At 41.1% G+C, this 16332-nt stretch overlaps 1 protein-coding gene and 1 pseudogene across 5 annotated transcripts in view; both read left to right on the forward strand.

Annotated features, from left to right (window-relative positions):
- Positions 1–1245: 1245 nt before the first annotated feature.
- Positions 1246–2398, forward strand: LOC135507338 (suppressor of cytokine signaling 4-like; annotated as a pseudogene).
- A 7039-nt stretch (positions 2399–9437) lies between these two features.
- wdhd1 (WD repeat and HMG-box DNA binding protein 1) overlaps positions 9438–16332 on the forward strand; it is a 43522-nt gene continuing 36627 nt past the window's right edge. For 4 of the 5 annotated variants that reach the window (XM_064927527.1, XM_064927530.1, XM_064927529.1 and 1 more), the window contains exons 1-4: positions 9438–9525; positions 10122–10205; positions 10846–10957; positions 15560–15711. In XM_064927527.1, coding sequence (XP_064783599.1) covers positions 10129–10205; positions 10846–10957; positions 15560–15711 — 341 coding nt within the window. In that variant the 5' untranslated portion in view covers positions 9438–9525; positions 10122–10128. The remainder of the gene's footprint in view (positions 9526–10121; positions 10206–10845; positions 10958–15559; positions 15712–16332) is intronic. The other variant, XM_064927528.1, reaches the window with a different exon arrangement.

Consider the following 16332-nt stretch of genomic DNA (forward strand, 5'->3'; position numbering starts at 1 on the left):
TGATGCACTCTGGATGTCCAATTTCTGCTGTGCTGTCTATTTGAGATGATTTTCAGCAAGTTGCAACATTGAAATACAGAAAAACATGTTTTCCATAAACAAGCTCTAAATCATGTTTGATGCACTCTGGATGTCCAATTTCTGCTGTGCTATCTATTTGAGATGAAATGAACATTGTGGACAGTTTTCAGCAAGTTGCTACATTGAAATACAGAGAAAATGTGTTTTCCATAAACAAGCTCTAAATCATGTTTGATGCACTCTGGATGTCCAATTTCTGCTGTGCTAGAGATGAAATGAACATTGTGGACAAGCAAGTTGCTAATTGAAATACAGAAAAAATGTATTTCCATAAACAAGCTCTAAATAATGTTTGATGCACTCTGGATGTCCAATTTCTGCTGTGCTGCCTATTTGAGATGAAATGAACATTGTGGACAGTTCTCAGCAAGTTGCAACATTGAAAAACAGAAAAAACATGTTTTCCATAAACAAGCTCTAAATAATGTTTGATGCACTCTGGATGTCCAATTTCTGCTGTGCTGTCTATTTGAGATGAAATGAACATTGTGGACAGTTCTCAGCAAGTTGCAACATTGAAAAACAGAAAAAACATGTTTTCCATAAACAAGCTCTAAATCATGTTTGATGCACTCTGGATGTCCAATTTCTGCTGTGCTGCCTATTTGAGATGAAATGAACATTGTGGACAGTTCTCAGCAAGTTGCAACATTGAAAAACAGAAAAAACATGTTTTCCATAAACAAGCTCTAAATAATGTTTGATGCACTCTGGATGTCCAATTTCTGCTGTGCTGTCTATTTGAGATGAAATGAACATTGTGGACAGTTTTCAGCAAGGTGCAAGATTGAAAAGCAGAACAAACTTGTTTTCCATAAACAAGCTCTAAATCATGTTTGATGCACTCTGGATGTCCAATTTCTGCTCATGTTTGTTGACAACTCAACCAAAATTAAATCAAAACTAGACAATTAAATTGCATCTGTGCCCAGTGGGAGCCTAGTATTAGCCTATTAGTATTAGCCTACCTGTATGTAATCTGAGCTTTGCCTATCTAAACTAACATGATATACCATCTACTCGTACTATTTGACATTTTATTTCAAAGCTTTTGCTGATAACAATCCCATTGATTTATCTGTGATAGTTACTTAATCCAAATATTTACTTGTTTATCTCTGTCCATTGATGTAGCACAGAGCTGTATAAAGAGGAGGGAGGACCATGTCTGAGAAGAAATCCTGGAGTTCAGACAGTCGTCCCAAATGTGGCATCCGCAGCTGGAGTGTAGAGCAGCAAGAAATGCTCCCGGAGTTCCCGGAAAAACCCCGGCCTTTGGGGTCCGGAGGGGGAGGGACCGATGGATGAGCAGGTGGTGCATTCCACCTCGTGTCCATGGCAACGGCGAGAGAGGAAGTGTAGCTGCACCGTCTTGGGGGAAATCGACACGGACGTCCCCTGTCGAAAAGCCCTTTCTCGACACTCCCTCCGGCAGAAGTTCCAGGATGCAGTGGGTCAGTGTTTCCCTCTCCGCAATGGCCACCATCACCACCACGGCCACCCAACAGGGTCCTCCAGGGGGGCTTTCTCTGTGCTCCTCTGGTCCAAGCGCAGGACAAGTGCAGGACAAGTGTCCCTTCTCACCCAAGTCGGAGCTGGCTCACTGCTGGCACCTCATCAAGAAGCACGCCAGCCACCCCAGCACCATCGTGGGCCTAGAGACTGCCCAAGCTGCTCAGGCTTCCCAGGCTGCCAGCAAAGAACAATTCCCTTCCACGTCCTCGTCTCCGCCTTCGATGCCTCTTTCCTGGGAGGGCTTTTGCTCAAGTAGGCCCCTAAGCCTTGAGGACTGGGACCCATCCTGTCCACAAGGTGGAGCAGCCCATGGTGACAGCCACACCGACTACATCCTTGTCCCGGACCTCCTCCAGATCAACAACAGCCCGTGTTACTGGGGTGTGCTTGACCGCTTTGAAGCTGAGGAGCTCCTGGAGGGCCATCCAGAGGGCACCTTCCTCCTGTGCGACTCGGCCCAGGACGAATTCCTCTTCTCAGTCAGCTTCCGCCGCTACAGCCGTTCCCTCCATGCACGCATTGAGCAGAACGGCAAGCGCTTCAGCTTCGACGGACGCGACCCGTGCATGTACCGGGACCCGAGTGTCACGGGCCTGCTCCGGAACTACAGCGACCTGGCCACATGCCTTTTCTTCGAGCCCCTCCTTGCTCTCCCCCTGCCCCGGACTTTCCCCTTCACCCTGCAACACCTGTGCCGCGCCGTGATCTGTACCAGGGCATTGATATCCTTCCACTTCCCTATCAGCTCAGGTACTATCTTAGACAGTACCACTACAAGTGCAATGGGGCTTGTGCAGTGTAGAAAAATTATAATTACCTACTATCATTATTGTCCCATGGGTTTACTACTCTTCCATATTGACAATGATTTATCCGTTTTCAGAGACCTGTGAAGATCCTTCCTGCAGTCGCAAGATGGGTGCTTTGTAGACTTTTTTATTTCCTTGTGGGAAAATTTAATTGGACACACAAGAGACTTGAATGGGTGGGGGAGGGAGAGTGAGATGATTTGAATGAATGTCAGAGTGAATGATTGCATTATTACAGAAGCTATGAGGAAGTGCACATCTGGTTTAAAAACTATCTCATCTGGACAAATGTAACATCCCAATACAATAATCATTGCCTCCCCTACTGCCGTCTTACAGTAACTTAATGAGCGATAACACTCAGAAACACTTTTAGTATGTACATTTACACATTTAATGCAATATGTGAGGACAGTTTAAAAGTGGTTACATGGCCGTCCAACACATAGTCCTTGTTTTTATACAGAACTTTTTTGGATTTTCAGTCTTGTAACTAGAGGATGCAGAGGGCTGCAGTCTTATCTGAGGCCACAAGATGGCAATATAAATGCACCATTCACACCAATGGTATGTTTACAGATGCATTACAAGAGGGTTTGTCTTGGTTGCCACAACATTTCATTGTTTTTTTCAGTCCCAGAAAAGTACAGACAGTGCCTTCAGAAAGTATTCATACCCCTTCACTTTTTCTGCATTTTGTTGTGTTACAAAGTGGGATTAAAATGGATTTAATTTAATTTATTTGTCAACGATCTACCTGAAATAATCTGTAATGTCAAATGGAAGAGAAATTATATATATTACAGTTCAAAAGTTTGGGGTCACTTAGAAATGTCCTTGTCTTTGAAAGAAAAGCAAATTTTTTGTCCATTAAAATAACATAAAATTGATCAGAAATACAGTGTAGACACTGTTAATGTTGTAAATGACTATTGTAGCTGGAAACAGCTGATCTTTAATGGAATATCTACATAGGCGTACAGAGGTCCATCATCAGCAACCATCACTCCTGTGTTCCAATGGTACGTTGTGTTAGCTAATACAAGTTTATTTTTAAAGGCTAATTGATCATTAGAAAACCCTTTTGCAATTATGCTAGCACAGCTGAAAACTGTTGTCTGATTAAAGAAGCAATAAAAACTGGCCTTCTTTAGACTAGTTGAGTATCTGGAGCATCAGCATTTGTGGGTTCGATTACAGGCTCAAACTTTCTTCTCGAACTCGTCAGTCTATTCTTGTTCTGAGAAATGAAGGCTATTCTTCAACTGGCAGCTTCATTAAATATAGTACCAGCAAAACACCAGTCTCAACGTTAACATTGAAGAAGCGGGTCTGCGATGCTGGCCTTCTAAGCAGAGTTGTAAAGAAAAAGCCATATCTCAGACTGGCCAATAAAAATAAAAGATTAAGATTGGCAAAAGATTACAGACACTGGACAGAGGAAGATTGGAAAAAAAGTGTTATGGAGAGACAAATCTAAGTTTGAGGTGTTCGGATCACAAAGAAGAACATTTGTGAGGAGCAGAAAAAATGAAAAGATGCTGGAGGAGTGCTTGACGCCACCTGTCAAGCATGGTGGAGGCAATGTGATGGTCTGGGGGTGCTTTGGTGGTGGTAAAGTGGGAGATTTGGACTTGAAGAATGAACTATCACTCCATTTTGCAATGCCTTGCCATATACCCTGTGGACGGCGCTTAATTGGAGCCAATTTCCTCCTACAACAGAACAATGACCCAAAGCACAGCTCCAAACTATGCAATAACTATTTAGGGAAGAAGCAGTCAGCTGGTATTCTGTCTATAATGGAGTGGCCAGCACAGTCACCGGATCTCAACCCTATTGAGCTGTTGTGGGAGCAGCTTGACCGTATGGTACGTAATAAGTGCACATCAAGCCAATCCAATTTGTGGGAGTTGCTTCAGGAAGCATGGGGTGAAATCTCTTCAGATTACCTCAACAAATTGACAACTAGAATGCCAAAGGTCTGCAAGGCTGTAATTGCTGCAAATGGAGGATTCTTTGACGAAAGCTAGGTTTGAAGGACACAATTATTATTTCAATTAAAAATCATTATTTATAACCTTGGCAACATCTTGACTATATGTCCTATTCATTTTGCAACTCATTTCATGTATGTTTTCATGGAAAACAAGGACATTTCTAAGTGGCCCCAAACTTTTGAACAGTAGTGTATATATATATTTTTATTAATGGGAAATAAAACACTATATCTTGATTAGATAAGTATTCACCCTCTGAGTCAATATATGTTAGAATCACCTTTGGCAGCGATTACAGCTGTGAGTCTTTCTGGGTAAATCTCTAAGAGCTTTGAACACCTTGATTGTACAATATTTGCCAATTGACTTTTAAAACATTCGTCAAGCTCTGTCAAGTAGGTTGCTAATCATTGCTAGACAGACATTTTCAAGTCTTGCCATAGATTTCCAAGCCAATTTAGGTCAAAACTGTAATTAGGCCACTCAGAAGCAACTCCAGTGTATAGCCTTGTGTTTTAGGTTATTGTCCTGCTGAAAGTTGAATTTGTCTCCCAAGTGTCTGTTGGAAAGCAGACTGAACCAGGATTTCCTCTAGCCACTACAACACAACACTAAACAAAACATGAATACATTTTAAATAAAAAACAATTCTCCCCAATTTCGTGGCATCCAATTGGTAGTGACAGTCTTGTCTCATCGCTCCAACTCCTGCACGGACTCGGGAAAGGCGAAAGCAGAGAGCCGTGCGTCCTCTGACACACAACCCAACCAAGCCACAATGCTTCTTGACACAATGCCCACTTTAACCCAGAAGCCAACCGCACCAATGGGTCGGAGGAAACTCCGTACACCTGGCGACCGTGTCTACGTGCACTGCGCTTGGGCCACCACAGGAGTCTCTAGAGAACGATGGGACAATGACATTCCTGCAGGCCAAACCCTTCGCTAATCTGAACGCTGCTGGGCCAACGATGTGCACCGCCCCATGGGTCTCCCGGTTGCGGCTGGCTGCGACAGAGCCTGGACTCGAACCCAGAATCTCTAGTGGCACAGCTAGCACTGTGATGCAGTGCCTTAGACCACTGCACCACTCGGGAGGCCTTTAAATGTATTTTTATCCTAAAAAACTCCCCTAGTCCTTGCCGATGACAAGCATACCCTTAACATGATGCAGCCACCACCATTCTTGAAATATAAAGATTGGTATGCAGTGATGTTTTGTGTTAGATTTGCTCCAAATGGAATGCTTTGTATTCAGGACAAAAGGTGTATTTCTTTGCCGAATGTTTTGCTGTTTTACTTTAGTGCCTTATTGCAAACAGGATACATGTTTTGGAATATTTTTTATTCTGTACAGGCTTCCTTCTTTTCACGTTGTCATTTATGTTAGTATTGTGGAGTAACTTCAATGTTGCTGATCCATCCTCAGTTATCTCCTGCCACAACCATTCAACTCTGTAACTGTTTTAAAGTCACCATTGGCCTCATGGTGAAATCCCTGAGGGGTTTACTTTCTCTCCAGGAACTGAGTTAGAAAGGACGCCTGTATCTTTGGATGGTGTATTGATACCCCATCCAATGTGTAATTAATAACTTTCCCATGCTCAAAGGGATATTCAATGTCTGCATTTTAAACAGGATGGGTGTCCCCTCAATGGGACGGTTAAGCTAACGTAGACTAATGTGTTTACCATGAGGCTTTACGTATAACATGAAAAGTTCCTAGGACTTAGACATATCTGAAATGGGCAGAAAGCTTAAATTCTTGTTAATCTAACTGCACTGTCCAATTTACAGTAGCTATTACAGTGAAAGAATATCATGCTATTGCACATTTGGGCAGTCTTGATACAATATTTTGAACAGATATGCAATGGTTCATTGGATCAGTCTAAAACTTTGCACATGCACTCCTATCTATGGGCCAACATCTAAATTGTCCTCGGGCTGGAATACTACATTATGGCCTTTCTCTTGCATTTCAAAGATGATGCTATAAAAAAAGCATGTTTTTTTCTTTGTATTATCTTTTACCATATCTAATGTGTTATATTCTCCTACATTAATTTCACATTTACACAAACTTCAAAGTGTTTTCTTTCAAATTGTATCAATTGCTTCAGGTCCTGAGCTACAGGCAGTTATATTTGGGTATGTCATTTTAGGCGAAAATTGAAAAAAAGTGGCAGATCCATTTACCAATAGGTGCCCTTCATTGCGAGGCATTGGAAAACCTCCCTGGTCTTTGTGGTTGAATCCGTGTGTGAAATGTGCTACTCGACTAAGGGACTGTACAGATAATTTCATGTGTAGGGTACAGAGATAATGTCCAATAATGTTTGTATCATGTTTTGTGCTGATATCATGTTGTGTTGTTACCATGTTGTCATGTTGTGTTGCTACCATGCTGTGTTGCCATGTGTTGCTGCCTTGCTATGTTGTTGTCTTATAGGTCTCTCTTTATGTAGTGTTGTGTTGTCTCTCTTGTCATGATGTGTGTTTTGTCCTATATTTATATGTTATTTTTTTATTTTTTATCCCAGCCCCCATCCCCGCAGGAGGTCTTTTGCCTTTTGGTAGACCGTCATTGTAAATAAGAATTTGTCCTTAACTGACTTGCCTAGTTAAACAAAGGTTAAAAATAAATAAATAAATAATAATAATAATTAGGTAGTCATTAAAAAATAAGGTTAAACACTATTATTGCACAAAGAATCCATGCAACTTATTATGCAACTTATGCAACTTATTCCTTATTATTTTACTCCCAAACTTATTTAACCTGATGGCACTGTAAAATGGATACTGTTTCATGTTAGCACTTTTTAGAGAGGCCAGATACCTCATTATTCTGATATATTGAATTATGGTCTTCTTAACATTGTTTCCTCAAAATGCTTACATTTTCAACCACCCAAACAATCTTTAATAACATTAATTCCAATTTCCCTACATGGATACTATATTCTACTTCCAAATACAACCAATAAATGCTCCATTGTCAAACCTCTTTTCTGTAACATTATTTTCTATGTAGAACAGATGGTCACGAAATATATAATATCTTATTTTTGACTGACTATCTTTGTTTACTAATCGAGAACCTGTTATCGCATCAACAAAGCACATATCCTTGCTCTACTAGAAAAGCACTTCTCACATTACACTTAACAATGCCCTTACCACTGAGCAGTAAAATAACTTAATAATATGGTAATATTTGCATTTCAAATGTGGGAAAACAATTCAAAGTGCTCTCTGCAAAGAGAGCACTTAGTAATTTATTTTACACACTCTTAATTATTGCCATTTGGCGATAAGATTGATCCTCACCACCTTCTCAAAACGCATTGGAGAAGAAAGTGCGAGGGGAGGGACCCAATATGGTTGAAAAATAGGTGAGTAGATAGGATGTGAGAAATCATGGAAAGACACATTGAAATTCAGTCAGGGGCATTCTCCTATTCTCCTCCCTTATCCATAAGCACAATTCCCATCGTGGATTTAACAATGGTGGAAGCTCCTCCCGGCAATGATAACACCAATCCATGCTTTTAAACCAGAGCATTTTCCTTCCTCTTCAGCAACTGAGTTAGGAAGGACGCCTGTATATTTGTAGTGACTGGGTGTATTGGTACACCATCTAAAGTGAAATTAATTAATTAATTATAGCACCATGCTCAAAGGGACATTAGTGTCTACTTTTTAAAATGTTTTAACCATCTACTAATAGAAAATCATGGAAAGACTCATTTAAATTCAGTCTTGGGCAGCATCCCTATTCTCCTCCCTTATTCATAAGCACAATTCCCATCATGGATTTAACAATGGCAAAAGCTCCCCCCCGGCAATGATAACACCAATCCATTGCTTTTAAACCTGTGATGGGAAGTGTGCAAGTGCACACTTTGGGTGTAGTGTGGAGAATCGTGATGCAGACCATGTGTCTAGATGATGGGGAAAATAAATACGGTTTCTCAATGGACAGAGGCAGGAGCCATACTTTTATTGATCTTCCCATACCACAGAAATTAAATATGAATGTGTCTCAGATTATCCAGTTATCATTGCAGTCAGACCCCATCCAGAGTTTAACATTGTAACACTGTATTAAGGTATCTTATTATATACAGAATTCATTAAATCACAGACGATTCTGTGATGGGATTGTATGTCTTTGGTTTTAGCTCATTTGTAGTAATCAGTCAACATGGGCACACACACAAGCAAGCACACACATTGCACAGGTTACTCACACACAGACACCCACACATAACTCACAAGCACACAGGCACACACACACACAGGCTTTATTGGAGACTATTGGATTTCATTGCAGTAATATTTAGACATAGCTGTCTGCAGCAGCCTATTTCCTGCTGTGCTTATGAAATTACTCTAGCGAGACACCTCTCAGCCAATAGAATGTATACCAAGATCAGATTGTCTGGGCCACATGGGTTTGTAAAGAGATGACAGGTACTCACCAGTGGAGGCTGCTGAGGGGAGGATAGCTCATAATAATGTCTGGAACTGCACCAATTGAATGGCATCAAACCATGGGGTTAATGTATTTGATAAGTTCCACTCATTCTGCTCCAGCCATTACCACGAGCCAGTCTTCTCCAATTAAGGTGCTGTGGTCCTGTGGTACGTACATATTGTTGTTTGATACACATTTTATTTCGAAGCCCAGTCTTTTGTGTATACAATACTTTTTTTGTATCATTTTAACTCTTAACAATGATGTGAATAAACATACAACTCTTTGAAAACGAATGCAAGGAGCTTAGACTATACTGGGAGTTAGATTGAGAGGTTGAATTAGTTTTGAGCAGAAGGAAATTATGGATGACTTGATTGGAATTCATTTATAATTTATATTTGAAAAGATACAAAGCCGCATATCTACTGCATAGCTAGCTTCCGCCTGCCTACATACCAAGTTAGGATGATAGATTTTTGCTGGCGCTCTTCTTTTTTGGGCACATGGGAGGAGCAAAGGAGGAGTCGAGGGAGTGGTGACGCTTGACGTCGCGGGCGGGAATCCTGAAGCTCTTTTGGGTTCCTCGTTTTTAACAGCGCGGGAGTTTCTGCCATCACAGAAAGAGGATTCTACAGTAAGTTTGGTTTTATGATCCCTGTTTCACTCATCTCCTGCAACATTATATATTCAAAGAGACGATTTCAAACGTTTGGAATGATTACGTGGTTTTGTCATGTGGTTTTTAGCCAGTTAGCTATTTTGAACTGTTATTCTGTTAGCTGACGCTAGCTAGTTATGTGGTTCAAAGGTCCTCGCACATATAACACACAGGAATACATTTTCAAAGAAAGTGAATTGCACACTTAAAAAAGTAGTTAACTAACTAGATAGCTTGACTAAGTCATAGATAGTAAAATGCAGTGTTCGTTATTAAATAAGATGAATGATACTGTAGCTGTGTTATTGATCCCCAAGGGGAAATTTGATTGCACTTGCAATAGTAGCTAATAGTAGTTAATCAAACGGGTACCAAGGCAGCCAATAACCTTAGCGACACGACAGTGGACAACAATAAAATAAGTAGACAACAATAAAATAGTTTAGTTAAGTGGCACTCGAGAAGAAGAATTCCGTATGTTAGCTAGTTCATGTGTATGTACAACATAAATGGGAACCTGCCACTTCCACATTTGCATCACCTCTCATTCTCTGATAATGCTATCATTTCAGTAGAGCAATGCCCTGTGAAAGAAAGCCAATGCGCTACGGCCACTCGGAGGGACACACTGATGTTTGCTTCGATGACGCTGGAAAGTAAGTATAACTGAAGCAGCCATGACAGCTGGAACATATTCACTACCAGCGTTACCTCCCGTCCATAAAGTGGCAGCTGAACATGTCTCATCTGATATTTTGGTTAAAAGACTTGTAAAAAAACATGAAATTAAGCAATATATCACATTACGTATTACTTATACATGTTTTGTTTAAAAAAACATTAAGCATGGTCATCAGGCAAAAAAATATTTTGGCTGGTAAAAAATCTGATTGGCTGGTAGATTTTTCCATCTACTTGTACCTGCCACAGTGGCTGGTTGACCAAAACATAAATGTTAGGCCCTGGTCATCAAATAGGCATAAAACAAATGTAATATACACAACTGAAATATTTGTTTAAAGTAATGTGAATTGATTATGATTAATAAGTGATGAGCACTAATGGCAGTCACTACCATCATGGGACTTTTATTTATTGTTTTATGCTGTGTTAGAGCGTTCAACCCATCATGCATAGTGCATTTTAATGTTTAAAAAAGAATAATCAAACCCATTATTTTTTTATAATCGAACTGACCTCAAAAAGCGCTAATCTCTCAGCACTAATAAATATTGTCCAGGTAGTAATATAAGTATAGAGTCAGTCGCTGAAATTATTCTTGCCTGACATTCTCAGGTATATAGTCACTTGTGGAAGTGATGGGGATGTGAGAATATGGGAGAGTCTGGATGACGACGATCCCAAGTCCATCAACGTGGGGGAGAAGGTCTATTCTTTAGCCTTGAAGGTGAGTCTCATACCAGTCTGCCATTGCCAAAGTTACCAATGTGTTTCACAGCAAATATGCAATAAGCCTACTCAATGTGGTTGCCAATGAGGTACTCCTGAGACATGGCTGTAGGCTCTTAGACCCCATAGGAGTCTACAACCATATTGCAGGTGGTTGATGTCAATTCTATAACACTTCTTATTTTTATTATTTTCCTGGGGTCCACAAGAAACACAACATGATGAGTAAGAACACACTTATACACCATTTAGACAAGGACAGTCACAGAAATGTAAACTGTAACAATATACAAACAATACAACAAAAATAATACAAACTATATGTGTTTGTGTCCCCTCAATGTCCCTGCTTTTCCATGAGATGTTTAATCTGTTTTTTTAAAAGATCATTTTGCTGTTTGCTTGAGTAATTTGAGATGGGAGTTCCATGCAATCATGGCTAGGGCTGTGGCGGTCCTGAAATTTTGTCAGCCAGTAATTGACGTTAATTAACATTAACATAAGCACGTTTAGCATCTCCTGCCTTCCACGCATAGCCTCCACTGATGCAGAACTTTGAACATCTACATTTTAAAAAGTAAAATAAATCCATTTAATATAGCCTACACCATCACAGTAAATCCATCATTTAATTTAGACGGGTCTAAAGAAACATGATATGAAGTAAATGTAGTCCATTTCAGAGGAACAGAAAAGCATACTCTGCTTTACTCTACTCTACTCTCACTAGAGCGCGATAAGCCAAGTAAAGCCTCCCCGGCCAAACCCGGACGGCACTTGGCCAATTGTGCGCCGCCCTATGGGTCTCCCGGTCACGGCCGGTTGTGAGACAGCTTGGGATCGAACCCAGTTCTGTAGTGACGCCTCAAGCACTGCGATGCTTGAGTTGCTGCGCCACTCGGGAGGCCCTGTGGAATTTAAAAATATATATTTTATAGTATGAAGAATACAATTGAACACAGCTTCATAAATATTCTGTTTTGACCGTTTAACAAAGAAACTGGTCCTCCTATATTCTTAATTTAGAGTTATTTATGCAATGTGATACAAACGTTGGGCTGTATGTTTAGATTTTTTTATACATTCTAAGGCTGCATGATGGGACTCTAATGATTTTTAAAAAGCTTCAAGCTGCACACACTTAATCACGCTCTCATTCACAATTTGACAAGCACTTGATAATATTCTCACCAGGCCTCAAATTTCCATGCGGCATCCCCCTTGTGTGGCCGTAATGCCCCCTAAAAAAAAATCATGAATTTTGCGGCCAAAGTGGCCGTTGTGCCCTAGGGCTGAATATAATAATTATAATTGCCGTGCTCCAAAGCACATCTCACTCACTCTCAGATGTAGCCGATGTCCGTCACATGATCGGGTCCTTCTCACAGGCATTTTAGTTAAGAAGTAGGCTACAAGTGAAGGAAGAGACACATTGGGACGCAACTGTGTGCATCCCTCTAATCGAATTCCGAGGCGCATATTAAAGATGACAGAACTGTCCAGAACTGCCTACTTTTCTTCAGCCAACAAGATGAGTAGGCCTAATGAACAGTGAAAGCACTATCCTATGTCAATGTACTTATCCGCCATAGTACAAAAGTTGACCAATTCTATTGATGATGCAACAGATCAGAATGTTTAGCTTAATGTTGATAATCTAAACTCACTAAAATAAGAAACGTCCTCTCACTGTCAACTGCGTTTATTTTCAGCAAACTTAACATGTGTAAATATTTGTATGAACATAACAAGATTCAACAGCTGAGACATAAACTGAACAAGTTCCACAGACATGTGACTAACAAATGGAATAATATGTCCCTGAACAAAGGGGGGTGTGGGGGGTGGGGGGGGTGTCAAAATCAAAAGTAACAGTCAGTATCTGGTGTAGCCACCAGCTGCATTAAGTACTGCAGTGCATCTCCTCCTCATGGACTGCACCAGATTTTCCAGTTCTTGCTGTGAGATGTTACCCCACTCTTCCACCAAGGCACCTGCAAGCTCCCGGATATTTCTGGGGGAATCGCCCTCTCCCTCCAATCCAACACGTCCCAGACGTGCTCATTGGGATTGAGATCCAGGCTCTTTGCTGGCCATGGCAGAACACTGACATTCCTGTCTTGCAGGAAATCACGCACAGAACGAGCAGTATGGCTGGTGGTATTGTCATGATGGAGGGTTGTGTCAGGATGAGCTTGCAGGAAGGGTAACACATGAGGGAGGAGGATGTCTTCCCTGCATTGCACAGCGTAGAGATTCCCTGCAATGACAACAAGCTCAGTCCGATGATGCTGTGACACACCGCTCCAGACCATGGCGGACCCTCCACCTTCAAATCGATCCCGCTCCAGAGTACAGGCCTCGGTGTAACGCTCATTCCTTCAACGATAAATGTGAATCTGACCATCACTCCCAGTGAGACAAAACCGCGACTCGTCAGTGAAGAACACCTTTTGCCAGTCTTGTCTGGTCCAGCGACGGTGGGTTTGTGCCCATAGGCAACGTTGTTGCCAGTGATGTCTGCTGAGGACATGCCTTATACAACAGGCCTACAAGCCCTCAGTCCAGCCTCTCTCAGCCTATTGCGGACAGCCTGAGCACTGATGGAGGGATTGTGCATTCCTGGTGTAACTCGGGCAGTTGTTGCCGTCCTGTACCTGTCCCGCAGGTGTGATGTTTGGATGTACCGATCCTGTGCAGGTGTTGTTACATGTGGTCTGCCACTGCGAGGACAATCAGCTGTCCGTCCTGTCTCCCTGTAGTGCTGTCTTAGGCGTCTCACAGTATGGACATTGCAATTTATTGCCCTGCCCACATCTGCAGTCCTCATGCCTCCTTGCAGAATGCCTAAAGAACGTTCACGCAGATGAGCAGGGACCCTGGGCATCTTTCTTTTGGTGTTTTTCCAGAGTCAGTAGAAAGGCATCTTTAGTGTCCTAAGTTTTTGTAACTGTGACCTTAATTGCCTACCATCTTAGACTGTTCCACAGGTTCATGTTCATTAATTGTTTATGGTTCATTGAACAAGCATGGGAAACAGTGTTTAAACCCTTTACAATGAAGATCAGAATTCGTAATAATCCAAATATCTTAGAAAGATTGTCCTGAAAAAGGATGTTTCTTTTTTTGCTGAGTTATTAGGCTATTTCTCCACATTTGTAAGCTCAGCAATGTGCACACAGCAGTAGGCTATAAGTGCACGTTTTCCAAATACTATCAAATAGCTGGAAAAGACTTCTCAAAAGTGACTACAAATGCAGTTATGCATGTAATGGTTTATTACAAAGGTGCATTTTTGTAGTGAAAATGATCTTGCCCAAACTTGAGAATCACGTGCAGCCTATGTATGCCAGTTAGGCTTTACACCGGTTATAAAGCGGATTAATGTGCTTAGTTGTAAGATGTTATTTGGCCACCAGTTGTGATACAAACCTTATCAAAATGGGCTAGACTACATGAGGTCTCGACTATGATTTGAAGTTGCAAAAAAAGGCATGTGCTGTTTCTTCCCTTACTCCACAAGCTGGGCATCATTCACAAGTGATAGGCTAATACTGTCACCTATAAGACTGTTATTCATTTAATGTTTAATTTACATATACTAAATAATATGTGGTGAAATTAGTTTTGATTTAGAATGGACCATTATCATGCACCTGTCTCAGAACAGTGGTATGGGGAAAAAATACACGTCATCTATGCACGAATTGAGGACGCTTTTCCTGTGGATAATTTTCATGCCCGCCTGGTAGGCTATACTCCTGTTGTAGGCCTAGCCTATGGAAAGCTGATGTGATCCTCGCTCTCATATATTTACCCTCTATCACTCCAGTGCTTTACACGCACCCATTCATATCCCCTGCACTCCTCTCCTGGGAGGTATAATACAGATGATTGCAAATCCTCTAATGTTGATGACCTGAGTTCTTTCTTGTCAATTGTTTCTATGAAGTTGCCATTAAATTGCTCTGCCATTATTATTGTATGAGGTATTATTGGTGGGATTACCCTTGTCCTGTGACGTGTGTGTTATATGGTGTGTCTTATCTTTTCTCTCCTCTGGCAAACCGGCTACACCCTAGGCAGTCTCTTTTGCCGATGTGTGTGTCTGGTAGTGGTACTCCACCTAGCCTACTCTTTTCAATTTCGGCAGGTTTAATACCTGCCTGGTGCCCCAATTTTTTAAATGTATATTTACCCCTCTAATAATACCGCTACAATCCTCTTTAAGCTTTACAGGAATATGGCTCTGAACGTATACAGCAACACCTTCCCATAGACATTCCTGTTTTTTCTGTAGATGTTAATCCTATTGCTACTGCTTTATAATCAAAGGAATTATCTAAGTGAGTTTCAGATGGCCGGTATATGAATGTTATCCGATGTTAGCAAGTTATTGATTTCATGACCCTTGTTTCTAAGGTTACATAGTTAGTCAAGTTGTACATACATTATGATAATATTCAAACAGTGCTATGGCTCGATATATCCTCTCCCCGTTACAAATCTAGGTTTATTTGTCATATTCATGGCATACAGTGAGTTTACAATGAAATTCTTATGTTTATCTAACTTTGTCTTTTCTTCCCATAATATATAGAATGGGAAGCTGGTCACAGCAGCCTCCAACAACACAGTACAAATCCACACATTCCCTGAGGGTGACCCAGATGGCATCCTCACCCGCTTTACCACCAACGCCACCCACATCACCTACAACAGCAGCGGCTCCAGAGTCGCTGCCGGATCCAGGTACTGTAGACGGACACCCATAGAAATAGAATGACTTAGAATATAATGTCATTTCTGTGTTACCACCCTGATGTGCAGAGCTCAGAGCAAATTGCTAGAAGCTGAACAAATTATATTCTGAATGCCATTATCCTCTTCAGTTCGGCAATGCAGATATCTACATTTATTTCCTTGTCATAAAAATGGGTTTCTGGTTTGATGGTTATACTAATGATCCCAATATAGTTATTGTGCCAGATCATAGATTAGATTAACAATCAAGCATTTTGGGGGATTTGGAAGGACATTGGACTTCTAGTGGGATAATTCCAGTTTATAGGCAGGGTTTTGAATATAGGATCTTTACACTCTAGAATGACTGCTTGAACACAGCATGCGCGGATGACTTTTGACCAAATAGTCACGAAACAGCATTCAATTCCTTTCTGATTAGTCTAGACTGTAAGTCAATAGCTGTTTGCTGTACGCATTGATTCCCTAAACAGGTGTATCACAGAAATGAAGACTCTGACCATATCTCTGCATTGATTAGGCCATTTTCATGTGGGTAATATCCATTTGAATATTGACTTGATCAACACAGGCATCTGAGGCCTGTTGAGGGTTACAGATGTAGGATCT

The sequence above is a fragment of the Oncorhynchus masou genome, chromosome 21 (genome assembly GCF_036934945.1).
Source record: "Oncorhynchus masou masou isolate Uvic2021 chromosome 21, UVic_Omas_1.1, whole genome shotgun sequence".
Taxonomy (NCBI): domain Eukaryota; kingdom Metazoa; phylum Chordata; class Actinopteri; order Salmoniformes; family Salmonidae; genus Oncorhynchus; species Oncorhynchus masou.